We start from the raw sequence: 20,740 nt of genomic DNA, 5'->3' as shown, positions 1-20,740 counted from the left end.
GTTTTTAGTTTATAATAAATTCCGTGAATACCTGTCAATAACCATTGAATTATCCATACAATAATTTCTTTCAATTACTTTGTTTTACGTTTATATATATATTTTTTTTAGATTGTTCTGCGGTCACTAACTCGTTGTCTTTACTCCAAGAGGCAGCCGGCCAATTGAGAGACATTGTCACCATCAAGTTCACTGAAGCAGTCCGTAAATCAGATGCGGCTTCAGTTGAACGATTTTTCAAAATTTTCCCTCTCATCAATATGCATGATTATGGATTGGAAAAGTATTCAGCGTATCTTGCAGCTAAGGTGAGATGATACCGAAGCTCAAAATAGTGATTTATTACTTAATTAGTGGATCCATATGAAAGTTTCACATGTGCTGAGTGGATATTTTAGGTTAGATCATCAATATTGCCCCTACCTTTTGATCGTGATTGTACATCGAAATACAACTCTCTCCGAATTAAATGGGATCTATGAATAATGTGAGGGCTTTTCAAACTCTGTTTCCGTAGCCATTCAGATGAAACCATTTATCAGAGTTGAAAACGATTAAACACCCGTACCCGAACGCTATTAAAAATTATACATGAAAACCATTGACTGTAACAAAGTCTTTTTCTCCTGATCAGGTTCTTGAAGCTCTAAAGCTCTTGGAACTTTGTATCGGAGGACCTTCCAGCTTTTTTACATGCTACGCATCTCACTAAAGGTAATTTGCTGCCAACACAAACTTTGCCACCCACAATTAATCTAAATTTCTCGCCGCAATATGATTTGAAAATTAGAGTTGCGTAGTAATTGGATACTCGATATTATCTTCTATGGGTCTATATCACTAAAATTTGTTGAAATTTTCTTTGTTAACGAATCGAATGTGAAGGCTCTTCTGAAATATTCAATCCTTCAGATATAATAATATTAATCAGTGTATTTGTAAATTCTCATTTTCATTCATTATTTTCGTTCATACTTTTTCAGTTGGATGAAGCATCAGCGAAAAGTATGAAGTCGACTCTGGAAACGCCTTCCAATGATAAGCGTGCCTGTGTTGTATTCGCTGATATGCTGACAGTTCTATTCGAAACAATTGCACGTTTGTTCGAGATTCATCAACCTCTCATAGAAACATATTATGGTAAATGATCTTATCAGTTTTTTTCATTTTTGTCATAGATTTTTGTTTTGTTTTGAACTACTTAGTTTGGATTCGATTCATACTTTCAAATAATTCATTCATTCATTTTATTTATACAATAATACATAATAGAAATGATAGGGAGAGAAAAAATAAGGTAACCTTGTGCTATTCCACTCTCAAATTTAGATAACACATAGTCCGAAATAGGTTAAATCTCGTAGTTCTTCAATTCACAAAATGTTCAGTCCTCAAGTATTTTCACAAAGTAGATTTTCGAATTTAGATGCTTCAAAACTAAACATAGAAGAAATATTTCACATTATTATAACTAAAATAGGAAATATTCACATATTAAAAATATAATTTTGAAGAATTACCGGAAAACAAACTTAATTGTTCCCTTAATCTAATTTTTCTTCCATTCAAACTTTCAAAGTAACTCATCTATCAAAGAACTTACTAGCCTACAACCTTTTCATAAACGGAAATTGCCAGAAGAATTATCTTATAGAGATTCAATACAAATTTGAACTAATCTCAGTTATATTAGATATTAATTAGAGTATCATTATAATTGTGAAAATGCAGAGTGATTCGCATTGAATGTCCTAATTTCAAGTGATTATATTTATTTTTAAAACCGGTGCACACAAATCAATTTTACATCAAGTTACTCACAGAAGCATAACATTCATGATGCTGTTTTATGAGTGTTCTATGTGCCATCCTTTTGAGACTCGGATATCTCAAAAAAGTAGGGTCTGAAAGCATGCATGCTCAAGAAAGTAGGGTTTGTGGAAAAGCACAAAAAACGTTCATTATGGCGAATCTCATTCTTAGCGATGAGGCGACGCTTCATTTAAGCGGTCAAGTCAATCGACATAATTTTCGTATATGGGGAACCGAAAACCCTCATCAAACAGTGGATCATGAACGAGATTCGCCCAAGTTAACTTTTTTTGTGAATTCTCGCAAACTGTGGTGTATGGACCCTAAGTTTTAGTAGATGTCGTCCGAGCCTTAAAAGAAGGATCGAACCTCATACACCATCATAAACTTGATACTTCTGTAAGTAATTTGATATAGAATTGGTTTTTGTGCACACTTTTTTTAAATAAATATAATTGATTGAAGTGGGATATTAAAAGTGGACAGAAGGAGTGGTCGAAATTTTATGCTATAATGTTTCAGGTTTTTTCAATATTGAAGAGTTTATTTTGTTTTACCGTTTCCAAACTTTTAATTAGAAATTGAATTCCTAGCAACTTTTTGTAAGTGGATAATCGTGGATGTGGACACATGTTTGTTGCACATAACTTGAATTCCCACAATTTATTCGACCAAATTTAGGGAATGAAGCTGTTTATGACTAACGACTACGTTTTCTCTTCTATAATGCGAGTTAATGCTTTATTAAATTTAGTCCTAATTAGTAACGAATAGTTAGTGCAAGGTAAAGGAATGAATAAATTGGGAATATATTTTTTGTTATGTGTTTTCACAGGCCCAGGACGTCTACTCAAAGTGTCTTCAATCATCCAACAAGAATGTGATAAGCAAAGCAAATTAATCTTGAACGAATTCAACAAGCAGAGGTCAATGGATAGAAAAATTGCATTGATCAACGAAGTTGAAAGACTCGGAAATTCCAGCAGTTCCAATGCATTGAATGCAAACAGACTTGATCCGAAAGACATTGATCTTCTTCTCAGCGAAATATCAATTATGCACTCACGTTATCAGCTTTATGTGAGATTTCTCCAACGTCGCATTTCTGTAAGAATTTTCTCAAATCGTTGATTGTTGAAACTACGAGATTAAATCGATATCTCTCACAGAATTTAAATATTGCTTGTCGACTGTTCTCAATGTATTGCAGGGGAGAAATAAGTTTACTCAGGCAGTTGCAAGAATTCGAAAAATAAAAGCCGTTTGATCGTGAAAGATTCAGTACACTTATTCATGTCCGTTGCTTACAGCATTTTTAAAAGTTAGGGACATGTTAAATAATAGTGAATTGTAATATAATTGCTATTACAATGAAGCGTTGCAGTTGAAAACTTTGAGCGATTGAAAGTTGAAAGCAATTAAATTTTTTTAGCAGTTTTGAAATACTTGTTAAGCTCGGGACACACATAACCGCACCGAGCCCGTGCCGAGGTACGGCCGAGCTACGTCCGCGACACGGTGATGATGGTAGGAGAACACACATATCCGTGCGACAGCCGAGCGGCAGCAGTGTCTCAGTTCTGTAGTGCTAATGTGGTCTGATTTCTGAATGTGTTAAACTATTGTTAATAATATAACACTATTAAAGCTTGTTACATCCAATTCAAATTTATATCTTTCAATTTCTGTAGACACAGAAGATGAGAATCATAGTGTTGGAATATATTATTTCGGTGCATAACAATACGACAAACAGTCATGTATCGTAAGTATATATCAGCAATAAAATTGTTATCTTCTGCCTTATGTATCTAAACGTAATTAGTTTTAAATTCAAAATTCAAGACACAGTCATTCTTATTTCACAGTCAAACTCCTTATTTTATACTTTTGCTGTTTATTTTATCATTTATTTATATTATGTCTATTATACCTTTGGCTTAACTTATTATTTGGTTATACTTTTACTTTTGGTTTAACTTGTTTTTCCGTTCAACCATATTTCTCATAACTTTGATCGTACAAAATTGGAAAATTCCGTATCTCTTCAATCAGTTTTTCACTCTCCATTTTACACGAGGCCGCACCGTCTCCGTCAAAAAGTAAACTGAACTAGACGGTGACGGCGCGGGCACGGCTCGGGCAACGTGTTTGTTGGTGACGGTGCTGACGCGGTGCGGTAGTATGTGTCCCCACACAGAGCTCGGGCTCGGTGCGGATATGTGTGTCCCGGCCATTATACCTTTTAAATACGTTTTTTTTTTGTAATAATTTTACTCCATAAAATAATAAATTTGACTTCTCTCCAAAGTACGAAGGAATTATCAGTATAATAGAGTACCTACTCATCTACCTCTCATTACTTTAAAAATTACACTTTAATGCGTTGATGACTCCTTAAATATACTAGATTGTTTTTTTCTCATACATTTTCATATGTTTGTGTCTACAGAATGATTTAGAAATTGGCATAAAAGATACCGCTAGCCGAGCCGTGCATCTGAGTGATATGGAAGCTCTTATACAGAACAGTGATTTGTGTCGAAGAATGCAAACGCTTCTCGGTCATTATCTATTATTGGAACGTTACTACATGGAAAATAGTGTCATAAAGGCTGTTTCAATCGATACAATTGACAAAGGATCTCAAACTTCAAGCATGGTTGATGATGTTTTTTTCATTGTGAGGAAATGTATAAGGTTAGGATACTGGCTTTGATCAACTATGATAATACTATAGTGAGGTCCACGTTATAATGGCAGTGTTTGATTAGCAATGGTATTGCTATCCTTGTCAATCATTCAACAAAGCGGATAGCGCTATCTCTCTCGCTTTGCTCTGTTGCCAGATCGGATTTTAACAATATATTTAATCAACAGAATTTTTCATCTTAATTATGAAAATTCATTATGGAATTATTAAAAAATATGATTCCTTGCTTAATAAAATATAATTGATTAATTTAAACGAGAATGAACAATTAATATTGCATATTAATCCTGTATCAGCTACCGTCAAGAAGGCATTGACAAGACAGTGAGGATCGGCAAATGTTATTCTCCTATCTTTCTCCTCTGCCATTCTAACGTGGACCTCACTACAGCTAACCAAACTATTATCATCTTAGTTCTTCAACATACTTCAAGCTATAGGGTTGCAACTGAAATCTTAATATTAGACAAACGTATAATATGCAAAAATTTTTTGTTTATTAACATTATCGTTTGTTTAAGTTATATCACATTTTCTTAGAACATTTATTACTTCAAATACTAGATACCTACCACGTTATTATTTCCCATGTCAGAAGTAGTTCATGTTGTGACTACCAGTAAGTGAAAGAAAGGTGTGCTAGAGTGGAAGCTACTTCTATATTAAAAATGAACTATTTTATTAATTCTTTATTCATTTATACAATAAGTACATTATCAAAATTTTTAAATGCCACTGTATGACAAATTGGTTGAAATGAACAAGCTGAAGACTGTTTGTCCAACTTGTCCAATGTCCAACTTAAATACACTAGAGCCTAAGTGAAGTTACTTTGTCTCCAATCTTTATTGTAAGTCCGTCCAAGAAGTATCCGGTTTTTGTTCTATCTGTGGAACAGAAATTTAAAAGCTCAAACAGGTTTCCTAGACTTAATTCGATCTTTACAAAATGCCATGAACATATTCAAGTATCATTCATAAGTTTCAGCGAAAATATATTCTCTTTTCAAAAACGGCCGTAAAAGTCTTTCAATTTCAAAATTCAATCCGAGAAACTGAGAAGACATTTTTTAGAATGATTTTTCCTTTTTTAATATCTTACAAAATTCAGGCGAATGCTAAAAAATAGAAATTATTGTCATGAAGATTTGTATTGATACTAATTTAAAAAGGAAACACACGACACAGATAGATTAAAAACACCTTTCAACTTTCTTGACTGCGTAGTGAGTGTATATTAATAAATTAAGCTTTAATATAATAAAGATGCAACTTATCAACTTTGCAATCTATCGTACATTCCTTCAAAAGATAATATCAAAAATATTTATTTTGAATATGCAATTAAAAATATTTAGTGTAGAGTTAATTTAAAAATGATTAATTTTGGCAGGAGAGCTGGTACAAGTGGAAGTATTGACGGCGTGTGTGCAGTGATCAACAATGCGTGTGGGGCACTTGAAACAGAGATGTGTTCAGCGCTTAGAAATCAATTGAAACTCGGTTTTCCGTCCGGCTACCTGGATCTCACCCAAGCCTACAACGTGATGCTCCAAGGTAGACTACAAACATCCGATTCCGAACAAGCAAGAAACACATTTTTGGTGAGCATCAACTCAATCAACTACAACTTAGTCAGTTGAAGTTCCTTTTCTATTGTTTAAGTCTACCACATGTGTCAATCAAGTTCAAATTATAAAATTTTTCAAAATTCGATAAAACCCAATGAAATCTGTGCAGGAAGCTCTGAATGATGTTCAATTCATAAATACATTTAAACTTAGTCCAGTTGAACTCACTGTACTACTTCTCCTTTGTTACAAGCTTTTCACAGTGGTAATGAAATTTAAGCTCTATAAGTAATTAGAATCTTCAAAATTTGATTAAATATAATGACAGCTGTGCAACAAGTCCTGAATAATGTTTAATTCATAAATTAATTTTTGAATAATCTAATGTTTTATTGTACTACCTAGTTTAAATTCTCATTTTCCAAGCATTTAACAAGGATGGCACAATTATTGTTCGTTTGTGATGCACACAAGATGCAATCACGCAAGTAGGAACAGCTGTGTTCGATATGAATTTCTCGATGGCTTTTATTGCTGACTAGCAGGTAACCCGTGCTTCGCAAGGGTCTATTTTAAAACTTGACGTAATGAAATCCAGAAGAATTTAAAATAGGCCTATAAGAATCCTCGGTTGATTAAGAATTTATAAGCAGCATTTCAAGTAAATCAGTCCAGTAGTTCAGAACTGATGATGCGTCAAACATAATTTTCCTATAGTACTTTACACCTGTATACGTGTATAATCCAGTTCTTTAATATAATAAAATTTTTTAATTCCGACCATATGATTTGGTGATTTTTTATGAAATCGTATGTACTATTAATGAAGTTTGAACATTAATTCTGAAAAATCTAGAAGGAAAATTGAAATTTGGGCTTCCAGGTGCACGAGATTGATATTCTTAGAATCTATGTTCAAAATTAGGAGATCTAAATCATTCCCGTTTTTCCGGTATGCAATCCACAATTTGACATGTTTTGATGCGAACAAACGAACACACGAACAAACACAACCCTACTCTCTCTTATTATATAGATGTGCCCACATAATTTTTTGTCTGTACATGGAAAGTGAGTGGATGGGTTAATAAGATGATTATCCATGCATGCTCGATTCGAACTTCAGGTTTAATAGAACTTGTGTTTCGATTCAGTTTAAGTTCAAGTTTGATAAGCTTAATGTACTATACAAATTAATTTGAACAATTATTATCATCATCACTAAAAATAATGTTATTTGATCATCGTTCTACATCAAGCATACGGTTCTCACATCACTAAACATAAGATTCATTGATAATAATTTTGTTGCAATTAGGCTTTTTTATTTGCTTGTGGCGAAACTCCAAACCGTAGAAACCATATTTAAATTTTAAATATCTCAATAATTTCTGGTCATAAAGCTTCAACGATTTTCACACATATTTTTGAACTTCAAACCTGATCAGTCATCTAGTTTCAGTTCATTGGAAATACAAAACACATATTATCAATTTTTATTGAATATATCTAGCACCAAATCACCTTCTCTAAGCTGAGGCATCACGTCACCACAGTGAAATGTGTTTGCAGATCTACCTGAACAACGCTGACGTGTGCTCTGAGTGTGTGACCACGCTGTGCCGCAGCCTCAGCCACGAGCTGCCCTGCTCAAGTGAGCACGAGCGCGCCAAGCTGGATAGCTGTCTGGGGGGGCTGAGTGTGGTCACCGCCGCCCTAGGCGCCATCGTCGACTACGGCCTGCAGCAGCTGCAGGTGTCCGCCATCAAGCCCCGCATCGGGCCCTGGGTCGACACCTTCTTCACGCTCTCGCACAATCTCACTCAGGTAAGCTGCATTCATCAACACAATTACATCATCTATAATCTATAATATTAATAAAAATCGAGCCTCAAATTTTGACATTCAATAACTTTTTATGTGTGCACCAAATTTGATGATTTTTTTAGTTTTTTGTTTTATGTTCAGAACCAGGTTAATGGCCTAGCAAATTTATAATCCGAATTCAGGGCTCTTCCAACGGTCCTTCAAAGTTTACTTCCTAGTATTAACCGAGCAATTTCTGTATATGGTTATCTGGTTATGTATGTCTAACGGATCTCGAAAACGGCTCTAACGATTTTCACGAAATTTGAAACATAGTAGGTTTATGATATAAAAATTCGATTGCACTAGGCCTCATCCCCGGGAAAACTCGCTGAAGGACATGAAAAGGATAATAATTATTCATCCTTAGAAAAACAGATGATAATTTCGTCGTCTATCGATAACAGGAGATGTGAGTGCCTGTGTGGAAGAGAGACAGAATTATGTTCAGCTGTTCAACTATTTGCAATCAATCAGCTTATTCACGAGAACTAGAAGTAATCTAGAAATTTTAATCGATTTGATCAAAATAATCTGGTTTGTTGACATGACATGGTATATCATTCTAAATAAGAGTATATCATAATTTTCAAAGTTAATTATTATTTTACAGTTTTAAGTGATTAGAGTGTTATTTTGTTATTTATTTTGGTTTGTAAACACTCAAAACTTTTCTGTTTTTAAATGTTTGGACTGAAAATTGAACCTGAATTCAAGTTTATGGAACATAAACTACTTTTTGGAATATTATTTTATAGTATATAAATCAAAATTCGGGGAAGAAACTGTTTTTGGCTGTGCCTGTTAGTCCTTCTCCAATCATTTTAAAGAATTATTGTGTTCTGTTTATCAATAAGTAAATAACGAGCGAAGCTCGGTGACCCGATATTTGTAATCCTTAAGGTGCGTACAGACTTTCGCTCTGCTCCGCAACCGAACGTCACTCCGGCAGAGCGGTTGATGATCGACCGGGGAGCAAGAGTGGTTCGACCGGAGAACGCGAGAAGATCTAACATCTTCCGTAACGTTCATGATGGGTGCGGGGGCGGAGCGACTGTGGTTCGATGGAGGAACGAGGGTGGTAAGAGGGCGGAGCGTGCTCGGTGCGGGTTGGAGGCGCGTTTATGTGTACGCAGCTTTATGAGAGAAAATTTGTGAGCTGGCCACACACAGAAATAAAAATCAGCTGTTATAATCATTGCGTCATCCAACAGCCGTCGGTAGATAGTACTGTAGACAAGAGTGTGTGCTGCTCCATAAATTTTATTCTAAACGCCCCAACTAAAAATAAAATGACTGTTCTATGTGTAACCATCCAGCAGTGCGGCCTCAGGTTAAAGACATTGCTTTGTTTCGAATAATTGTGCTGTCTTCGGTGTTTAGAATTAATTGATTTTTAGTAAATTATTTTTTTTGGTGTTGGATATTTATCTATATAACTGGAATCCATTAAAATGAATAATTGGAATAATATGAATAATAGCATCTAAAGTTACTAGTACTAGCTGTACAGTAAGCTAAATCAAGCTAAACATTAGTGTTTTCATCATAAATATCGGGGCACCGAGCTTCGCTCGTTATTCATTTATTGATAAACAGAACAAAATTGGGGAAGGACTTGGGCCCGCCGCAAAGTAGACCCACGCTAATCCACGAAAAGCAACCCACGCCGTGGGATGTTTTATGAACCATTGCTATATAATTATTCATGATAAATCAGCTGACAAGTGAATTATTCATTGCATGTATTAAACAGATGTGTGGAGAAGCCTAGCAATGGTTTACAAAACATCCCACGGCGTGGGTTGCTTTTCGTTGATTAGCGTGGGTCTACTTTGCGGCGGGCCCAAGAGGCACAGCCCAAAACAGTTTCTTCCCAGAATTTTAATTTATACACTATAAATAGTCCAAAAACGCGAAAAGTAAATGCGTGTGTGGGAGAGAGGCAGAATTATTTTCAGCTGTTGAATCAATCAGCTTATCTCTCTAGAAATATTATTTAGAAATTTTAATCGACTCAATCAAAATAATCATATTTGTTGACATGACATGGTATATCATTCTAAATTAGAATATATCATAATTTTCAAAGTTAATCATTATTTTACAGTTTTAAGTGATTAGTGAGTGTTATTTTGTTATTCAATTTGGTTTGCAAACAATCTAAATTAGAACTTTTCTGTTTTCAAATGTTTCGACTGAAAATTGGTCCTGAATTTGAGAGTATGGAACATAACATATTTTTTGAACTATTTATAGTGTATGAATAAAAATTCGGGGAGGAAACAGCTATGGGCTGTGCCTGTTAGTCCTTCCCCAATCATTTTAAAGAATTGTGTATTGTTTATCAATAAATGAATAACGAGCGAAGCTCGGTGCCCCGATACTAATAATTGATTGGAGTAAATGAAACCGTTTGGTTATTTTTGATAGCAATGTAGAAATATTTATTATAATATTAATATTAAATCTATCATAAAAAATGTTACTAAACAAATAATTTGGTTGGCAGAAGGTAACATCTCCGAAAGGCCAGTTACTTATTCAAATATCAGTTACTCCTCAGTTACATGCATTAGTTACAGTTATCACATATTTTAGTTAATATCGGGGGACCGAACTTCGCTCTGGAGTACAAAAGCATACAAATTCTATAACGAGAGAGGAAATTATAATATATATAGTTTATAGAATGATAAACTCTGTTTGTTACAATATTTGTTAATTTACTATTCTAATACATCTAGTATTCTACATACAAATAGCATCTAGTTACTATTTTGGACTTTTTAGAGTAAAAATTTAGCTCAGCATTCGCAACTATATGATGAAGTTTTCACTTGAGAATTACTTCTAATTCTACTATCCAAAAAAGGAATGTTATTCATACACTATGAACACTGAAAATGGTCATTGCCAATACTATGTCTCATCACTTTATAAACAAAATACCACACATGCAAAGGCCAACCAGCAGCTGTGTGCATATGCTAAAAAATGTACCATCCTGACCGTACGCATCGATGAATCAGTTTTACACATTCAGAGCTCGACCGACCGTCAGTGCGTATGCACCATCCTGACTATACATCAGTTTTTCTGACTCAAAAAATGGACGCCTTTACAGATTGTTTAATTGCAGCTTATTATCTTCGTAAACGAAAGATTAAAAGACGTAGATATCAAGTTCACCGATGGTCGCCCAAAGAGCATTTCAAACGGAATTTAGTACCATTATATACATCATTGCTTGGGGTGAAGATACATTTTTCAACTACCTCAGAATCTCCATCCGAAATTTTGATGAGTTATTTCGAGATTGTATCACCATTGGGAATACTTGCAGTCACGTAAGCTACGGATCATAAATGTAGATAATATTAATAATATATGATTTTTTCAATTAAAAATTTAGAAATGATTAAAGAAATGTATAGAAAAACTCTGAATTCAAATATGACACTATTAATTGAATTCATTCATTATGCTATTCAATCAGCTGATTGTCGGGCAGAGGTGTCAGCACATTGGTTATGTTGCGATCAGGCTACTGATCAGTACAGCTCTGAAAGCTTCTATTTGTTTCAATAGCGCGTCAGTCGACCGATGGAACGGATGCGCACGAACTCGACCGATGGTATTCGTACGCTGTATAAAATGCATGGTCCTGACCGTGCACATGCGCGTGCCGTCAGTCCTGCTCTGTACGGATACATGGAATATCTATGGAAAAGACAAGCGCGACTGACGTACGCACTGACGGTCGGTCGAACTCTGTAACCGGCCTTAGTGTTGAAGAATTAAAATGAAATTTAACTATTTGATGAATTTGGAAACATCACGAAAATATGTTTCTATTTTCAATATGATTATTATTTTTGATTAATTATAATTAATTTTACCTTTCAAACCCTCAAGGTTTCTTCATCGTTTAGGTCGTGTTTATATTTTACAGTTTGGCTTTACGTCAGCTTGTGAATTTCGGGGATGAGATATCTTGATTTTCCACAGACGCTCACTCATTTTCATACACAAAAACGACGAAAATCTCAGCAGTTTTTTCAAGGATGAATTATCCTTTAAATGTCGTTCAGCAAGTTTTCCTAGTGCAATCGAATTTTTATATCATAAACCTACTATGTTCCAAATTTCGAGAGATTCGATAGAGCCATTTTTGAGATCCAGTCACATACAGATATATAAACATGTAAACATAAAAACATAAACATATAAACAGAAATTGCTCGTTTAATAGTATAGGATAAAGCTGCGTTTACACTAAATTTATTAGCAAAATGTTTATTTCTCCGTCCTTATAGATTCTATTAGATTGAACGTAACTTATCATACACATGATGAACATATTTGTTTGTCAAGTTCCGTTCAATCTAATAGAATCTATAAGGACAGAAAAATAAACATTTTGTTTATAACTTTGATGTAAACGCAGCTTTAGTCACATATATTCAGTTACTTATTGAGACTTATTATTGATCGATCTTTTTCAATATTTAATTTACCGAGGATGGTTATAGGCCTATTTTCAATTCTTCAAGATTTTAGTTGGTCAAGTTTTTATTTGGACCCTTGCGGAGCACGAGTTACCTGCAAGATTTTAATAAAAGTTGGTATTTGAAGTTATTACTGATAAATTAATCAATGGTGTACCATTGATTTCTATCGAAACTCTCAATTCTAATTCCGACATCAGGGTTAATCGTTTCATCGTCACTCACCAATTATTTAAAAAGTTTGTGAAGCAATAAATTTTCCAGCTATTTTCCAAGGTTACGCATTCGATTTTTTTATCCTATACTATTAAACGAGCAATTTCTGTTTAAATGTTTATAATTATGTTTGTATGTCACCGGATCTCGAAAACGGCTCTAACGATTCTCACGAAATTCAGAATGTAGTAGGTTTATAATATTTTGTTTATTTTTTTTATTCAACGATACATTGCTATCTAGTCTAGGGACTAATGAGCAACTTTTTTTGTCCTATAGTACTAATAAATACTTCATACAAGAGAATCCTCCGTAGGGTCTCATATTCAAATTTTTAGGACTACAAATTCCCACAAAATCTACTATGATTATTACATAATAACAACGGAGAGGACATCAGGCGCTACTCAGAGCTTCAGTATAATGAAGAACAAACTTCATGTTCTGTGGAAACCATAACAGATGGATTTCAATGCTGGGAGATTTCATTATTTTGGCGGCTCGATTGGATGGCAGCTGGATGAATTAATATCCAGTGACTCTATTAGTAGTATTCTACTACCGTATCAATTATAGTTGGACACACGCATACAATTCTACTATTTGCGAGCTGAGCTGCGAGAGATTTCTTCGACAGTTGAGAGATGGCTCGACTTCAACCAGAAATATGGATACCTTACGATTGTCATCATATCTTTAGTACATGGTGGCTGGAGGCCTGAAGGAGCTGAATCAACTATGATGGTCAAGTCGGACATTAGCGGACGCATCTCAAGTTCCATACACCACACATCACATCGGAGGAATGCAGAGGACGTCACATACAAGGACGTCTACTAGTAGCTTACATCGACGAGGACATCAGAGGATTATCTACATAATTGAGAACTACTTTACCCTATCGTTATTCCAGAACCCCTAAAAGTAGCATTATCGAGTCAATCAAGCGCACGTCAGTTTCCGAAGTATATTATTATGTTTAATACTTTTTTTTTAAATTTTTGTTCCCCTCTTGACTACAGACTCAGGGACGAGTCTTTCAGCGGGATGGGTGATGTGTCACCTGGTCATATGGGACATTATATGAATCATATATTTATCTCATATTGATCAGGATTTTAGAGTTTTTTTAATTAAAAGTTCAATGAACAGTATTTTTGTCTTTGAACAATCTTTGTCATCGGCAGAAAGATTGTTTATTTTATTTGTCAATATTAACGTAGCTTCTTTTTGTTTCTAATAACAAACGTGCCGCCTGCGCGACAGATAAAAATATGTACTTGAAATGGCTTTTATGTTTGGCATTGACGGAGTTTATATTAATACCCAAAATTTAGCTTTTGGGGCAGAGCTCGTTCGTTAGGACTGTGAGTAAAGTCCGGCTGATCCAGTGAAGAAGGCTAGATTTCGTTTCGTTTTATAATACAGTCACAGATCGGGCCGTTTAAAAATAATTGTATTGTTAAGGGAGACGGGTTCTGAACCTAGTCATTGGTTCAGTTAATTTTTTTTCTTTTAAAATGATAACTGTAAAGTCGCGATTAAACCAGTGGATGCCAAAGGGGGAAGCCATACTCAAAAGGTAGGTGACTACTGGATAAGATCATTGTTCTTAATTTTCATAACCACAAAGATTGAATCATCGTAAGCAGCAGCGAGTTGTTTTCCCATTAAATTCAATTTTAATATTGGTTTGAATTATATATTATATATATATATATATATATATATATATATAATATATATATATATTGTAACATATTAATCTGGGTAGATAAAAAGCCCTAACAGAAACAGTAATAGGTCTGAAATAAAGTAACTGGCTAATATCGCCAAATAGATAATAACTAAGATTAGATAGCATCAGCTTGTTCTGGCTAAATGGTACAAGAACCTAAAAAGGATTTGAAGGAAGTTTATTGCTCATAAATAGATTATTATATAAAATATTTGAAGATTGAGGTTATGTACATGTATTCACGGATCGGTGACCTAGAGATCGATCAAACCGAGGAACGTAGAATCTGACCAAAACCCCTTGGCAGAGCTTTATTGCAATCAGATGGTGTGCAATATGAAAAAACACCTGTCCACGTGGCTAATTATTAGGTAGCATGGAATTAATATTAATGTATAGAATATTAACTAGCATGCAAAGAGCATAAATAAAAAACCAAATAAAAATAATTTAATGTATTCAGGAAATAAGAGTTACCAGGCGCATGAATACCGAATAAAATTTGCATGCACCAATAGTAAAACGGCAGTTAATAGGCGGCAACTGTAGGCCAGTTCAAAAATATTTCTATATATTTATATAAATGTACTAGATTTTGTGTTAAAATTTGTGTAATCTATGTTATCGATATGGCTCGAATGCAAAGAAATTATTAATCATATAATCTAAGCAATATTTTGGCATTTTTTGTAAGATCTATTTGAACCTAATGGCGGAGGACTAAGATATTTAAATTTTATGCTAATTTGAAAGTCGGAAAGAGGATCTGTAAAACTTGAGAAAGAAGAACCAGCACTCGCCAGCCAAATGCCACCATAAGAGGACCCCAAATATTTTAGAGCGAAGTACCTTACTAATGATTTTGTAAAAGTTAAAGTTAAAGTAAATTATTAAATTTCTTAAAAGACTTCGTGATGCTATTGTGAAGCAGAAGTCATTTTCATTTTTAATTAAATTTATAACCCCTTGGAGGAGACGATTCCGGCTACCATATTCCCGGACCACATGGAGTTGGATCGACATCGGCGGCTTACAAGAAGATTTTCGACACGTGAGTGATTAAATTTGAATTAGTGATGGGCGCCCTAGTGCTTCGAATTAATCTGATGATCAAAGCTAGCTCGCCGAAAGGGTTTTATTATAAATTGAGAAATTAATAAGAGTAATACTTGCGCAAGTAAAATTAGTATTAAAGGTATTTATTTGAAAGAAAAATATAGATCAATATTTTAGAAATTTCTATTAAATCAAAGAAGTACAAAATCTAGGCTATTAAAACATATGCATATAATATTTAATTTTTTGCAATACAATTTGCGATAATTTATTATAGTTCTAATTCACTAGATGAATGGCTCTACCTATTCCGTCAGGTGCCGAATCTTGCACCCTGAGATAAAAATATATATTCGATACAAATAAATCTACTAAGTACTAGAGATTTTAATATATATATATATTTGGATTATTAGTGGCTAATTTATCAAGCTGATCTTAGAGCACATATTTTTTGATTGAATTATCCAAGTCGACAAGTATTAGCAAGCGCATATCGCAGCTACATGCAACAGAATGCATATGATTTTAAGATAAAGGCACATGGTAATGATTCGTGCCATAAATCTAGAATATAAAGTTTAGCCTGTGATATTTTATTGATTTCAATTATTGTTCTATTTTTATATTATATTTTTTTTTATCGCTCTTTATATATTTTTTGCCTCGATTGATCTTTGCATTATTTGTGTAATATATGTATGAAACTTTCATGGTGTGCAATTTATTTTTTATTCCTCAACACTATAGTATAAGTATCATTTATATATATATTTATTATTTATTGAATTACAAGAGTTATAGGAGAAGCCCATATCTAGGCCTATCAAGATTTTTTAAGACTGAATACTATTAGAAAACCACGACCTAATTATATCAAATCTCATGCTTTACCGACTGATGCCAAGCAGGAGGCTAATCGTTATTTAAATATAAAGAATAACGTGACATAAAGATATGCCGTACCAACGTGGGACTGATGATGAGAGCCAAGCTCATCGAATAATTATTTGAAATTAAGTCAATAACCATATTGAAAATTATAGATAACTTATACGAGTTGTGAGGAAAACTGGCGAAGGAAATTTGTATTACTTTTTGGGGAAACAATAGCTTTAAATAGAGAGAAATTATATGTTTTAAAGAAAATTTTATATTATTAGTACTGTGAAAAATACATGTTTATAGAGAGAGATTATATTTTATAAGCCTAAACTGCTATTACTTTCTAGTCAAAAATATATTAGGTGTTTAAGCCGGTTGGAAAATAAGTCGCAGCCTGTAAACTAGCCAAGAATAAATCAACAAAACATTGGGGGCGCTAGAGCATTATAAAAAACTTAAGTATAAATACCTTGTTGTAAGAGTATCCAAACACTTTACACATCACTGTTCACTGTAAGTCCCGGTTTGTGTCTCTTTTTTAAGCATTTTCGCTTATCATTTTTATCACTGTTTAATTAGCATTTATCATATTTGACATAATGAATCACACTCCCGCAAACTCTGAAGTTTCATATATGTACGGCGGTTGCACAGATCCCACTTTGTCGACTCCAAGCACATCAAACCCCACCACGGTAGATGCCAATACGCCACGAGAAAGGGAACCAGGAAGCGTCGGGTCGATAGTCTTCGATCCACCAGGTCTGCAACCTCTATCATCCACTCGAATCGACGCCGCTGACACACCATTGAATCAACGGATAGTAGAGATCAACTTTGAAGGGGGCGAGGAGCAGCCTGCAGAACCCGCATCGCCGGAGGCCGAGTCACACCTGAGCAAACAAAGTATATTTTCAATCACAGAGTTAGATCCGCTTCAAAAGGTAATAATGGAACAAACTAGCAGTACTTTCAATATTATGTTACAAAAAACAATGGATAATATGATGCAGGAGATTAAAAAAGAGATTGCTACAGTAAAAGAGGAAAATAAACAAACAGTGGAACAGGGCATGAAAGAGACCGCAGGCGCTATAAAATCAGTAGAACAACGGTTGGATAATATTGAAACTAAAGTAGAGAATCATAGGGAAGAATTAAAAGCAATGATAACCCTACAAAAAGAAAGTCAGGATAAAGTTACGGCAGGATTATCGGAAAGGTTGGATACGGTTACATGTGAACTCAATGAAAGGATAGATAACCTAACCACACAAATCACTACACCCATTCAGGATATAACCAATAACATTAAGGCCGATTGCCACCAAGAAATCCACAAACAAATTACCGTTGCCAATCAAAACTTAACAACTACAGTTGACAAAAATATTAACAGTATTAAAGAAATACAAAACAAACAGATTAATATGTCCACAAAAATGAACCAACTGCAAGGTAGCATCAATCAAAATACTGAAACCTGTAAAGCTTTAAACGGAACTCTACTAATTCAAAAATCCACTCTGACTCAATTAAATCAAGAAATAAACGCAAATAAAATTACACATAATAGTCAATGGCAGATAACACAGGAAAAAATAATAGCATTGGAAAATCATATTCAACAACAACCTCAAGGGATTCAAACAGACAACCTCAACGTACATAGTATATTACAAGGACTAGGAAAATTTGATAATACTGATCGCCATTTGCAACCTCAACCATTCATTGATCAGATAAAATTAGTACAAACTCTTGCACCTACCTCTTGGAATTTTTGGCGTCTTCGTTTGACTAATTTATTGATTGGCGAACCCCTGATGTTCTTTCGGAGTAGAGCCCATGAATTTACATCATTGGATGAGTTTGTCGCTGTCTTCCTGGAACAGTATTGGAGCAGAAGTAAACAGTTGGACGTGCTAGCGGACATTATATCATGCGATTTCAACCCTAACTTAGACGGTGCATGTACCACTTTCGTCACTGCCCTACAGTTTAAAAATTCTCAATTGAGCGAGCCCATTAATGAATCGGCATTAGCAAGTATTATTTTAAAGAAGCTACCGTATCAAGTTAGAATGGCACTCGCCACACAACCCATTACTGATTGTAAGCAGCTGATAAATCATTTATATGGCATACAGTCTGCAATGGCAATATCAAACCACCGCTCAGACCAGAGATACGCACCAAATCAACATAATTCAAAATTTAATCAGCATAACAGCCAAAATTATGAACCGGTATCATATGATCGCTACCGATCTGCTCCTCAATTTGAACGCCGCTATGAGCACAGGCAAAATGGTAACTGGAATAATGAAAAATTTCAAAATCGCACAACCAACCACTATGCCCAGCAGAGCAATCGTAAGAATCACTATGATGGCCGTGATCGATTAAACTCACATAATAATCACACACAAAACAATTACAACAGAAATTATAAACCGCCACCTCAACAAGTAAGTACAAATTATACATTAGCACATGCAATAGGATTGAATCAACAAAAAACCCGGAACCCAGCACCCAACGACCCGCCACCAGATATACAGAAAACTACAGCTAATAAACCAGGACTATATGATACCCCCGATATAACAAGCATAAACTCAAATGAAACAAACCAAGAAAAGCAGGATATTTCAACGTCATACACCACATTCAGAAATGATTTATCGGAGACTTTGTTACAAGAAACACAAGATAACCCACCACCAGACACACAGGAGCCCATACAAGACAGCCTATCACAAAAAACCGCCGCCCAACATGCAATTAAAACCAGCCGCAAGCATCAGCCTCTATTAAGTTTCCTGTTCCCCACCGAAGAGCAACCTGCCACCGAAGAGTCACTGCTAAAAATAAACAGCCGCCAGGAGGAGACCGCCACCATACTACCTGTTTCGACCACCACCATGCATCTGCACACAGAGCCTACACCCGCGCATCATATCACCACACGGCGAACCAAGGACCCCATGGAAGAACGAGAGGACAGCATACAGGATAGAAAGAGAAACATGCACCGCAAGGCCCGGAGACGGAAGCGCCCGAGGACACCCGACCGACATCAGGACGAGGAGGACGACATTCGGGAGAAGAGCATGCACCGCAAGGCCCGGAGGCGGAAGAAACGGAGGAACCGCGCGCGCCGATGGAGGCCGCACGCACGGTTCAAACGCCCGAGGAGGATACCGGACCGGGACCAGGTTGGAGAACAGACCACCGACGGCGTGCATCCGCGGCACATACGTTTTAAAAACTATGATCGACGATGTGACCGGCAAAATGGAAGTAATAATTGGAACAAAACCGGAGCTGCTTACGAAACTACTATGGATTCATGTTGGAATAAAAACGGAACTGATAGGAAAACTATGATTGATTCGTGCATGGGCAACATAAAAGTGGACTACTTGTGGAGATTAATTAAGGATAAACGGTGTTTGAGAAGAATGGAAGAAATAAAAAGTAATATAAAGAAAATGGAAGTACCTGACTATTATATGATGAGAGATAATACTATTAAAGAGATGATAAATGTTTTGTTATGGTGTTTAATATTTGTTATGATGGCTGTGATAATATTGAAAAGTGATGCTATAATTAAGACCGTGTTATTGTTGAAAGAATTTATTAGTGTTGATTGGAAGTGTTATATTATTGAATTGTTTATTATGATGATGAAGCCTAATAATGAATTTAAGTGGGTAGTATTGAAAGAAAATAAATGGAAGACTTTGGATCAATTAAAAGAAACAATTATTAAAGGAACAAGGAGTTATTTGAAGAAAGAGTACACCAGATACAAGGGCTTTAAATTCATGAAGATAAATTATCAATTAGGACAGCCTCACCAACGAATAGCAGATAACCCAACCAGCCTACAGTATAGCTACAAGAAGAAAGCCCAAAGATACGGGAAAAATCACAACAATTCTACATGAAATATCGTCAGAATTTGAAATAAATATGATAAGAAATCAAGGAAAACATTATCATCAAACCGATTACTAACCTTCCTTAATAAATTTAATCTTGGCATAGGACCGCGTGGCAACAATCCAATGTTTTAATTCCTTCCAGCCGTTAGAAGCCTGCAATAAGAAAAAGAATAATTTTTAAATGTGTAATTAAATTAGCTACATCCACTAAAAAAGGACACAATCGGGGATAGTATGTTTAAAAATTGTAAATTACCTTTAAAGAGAAAAAAATGCAGCAGTTAGGTTAATAATTATGAAAGTCGACAGCAAATTCTGATGTAACATGTAGCCGTATGAAATGTAGAACAGCGACCAGCTGAGCAAAGCCACCTAAATCAAATATGTGACGTCTGTTGAACATATGTTTATAAAAAG

General features: G+C 34.9%; 1 protein-coding gene across 1 annotated transcript in view; it reads left to right on the top strand.

Moving 5' to 3' along the window:
* The window catches only part of LOC111054144 (conserved oligomeric Golgi complex subunit 4), a 30,788-nt gene that overhangs the window by 2,059 nt on the left and 7,989 nt on the right, over positions 1-20,740 (top strand). The window contains exons 3-8 of the mRNA XM_022341114.2: positions 112-308; positions 984-1,140; positions 2,648-2,919; positions 4,265-4,512; positions 5,918-6,128; positions 7,668-7,922. Coding sequence (XP_022196806.2) covers positions 112-308; positions 984-1,140; positions 2,648-2,919; positions 4,265-4,512; positions 5,918-6,128; positions 7,668-7,922 — 1,340 coding nt within the window. The remainder of the gene's footprint in view (positions 1-111; positions 309-983; positions 1,141-2,647; positions 2,920-4,264; positions 4,513-5,917; positions 6,129-7,667; positions 7,923-20,740) is intronic.

The sequence above is a fragment of the Nilaparvata lugens genome, chromosome 3 (genome assembly GCF_014356525.2).
Source record: "Nilaparvata lugens isolate BPH chromosome 3, ASM1435652v1, whole genome shotgun sequence".
Taxonomy (NCBI): Eukaryota; Metazoa; Arthropoda; class Insecta; order Hemiptera; family Delphacidae; genus Nilaparvata; species Nilaparvata lugens.
Note: the sequence above shows the minus strand (reverse complement) of the source record. Positions and strands in the feature narration are given on the sequence as shown.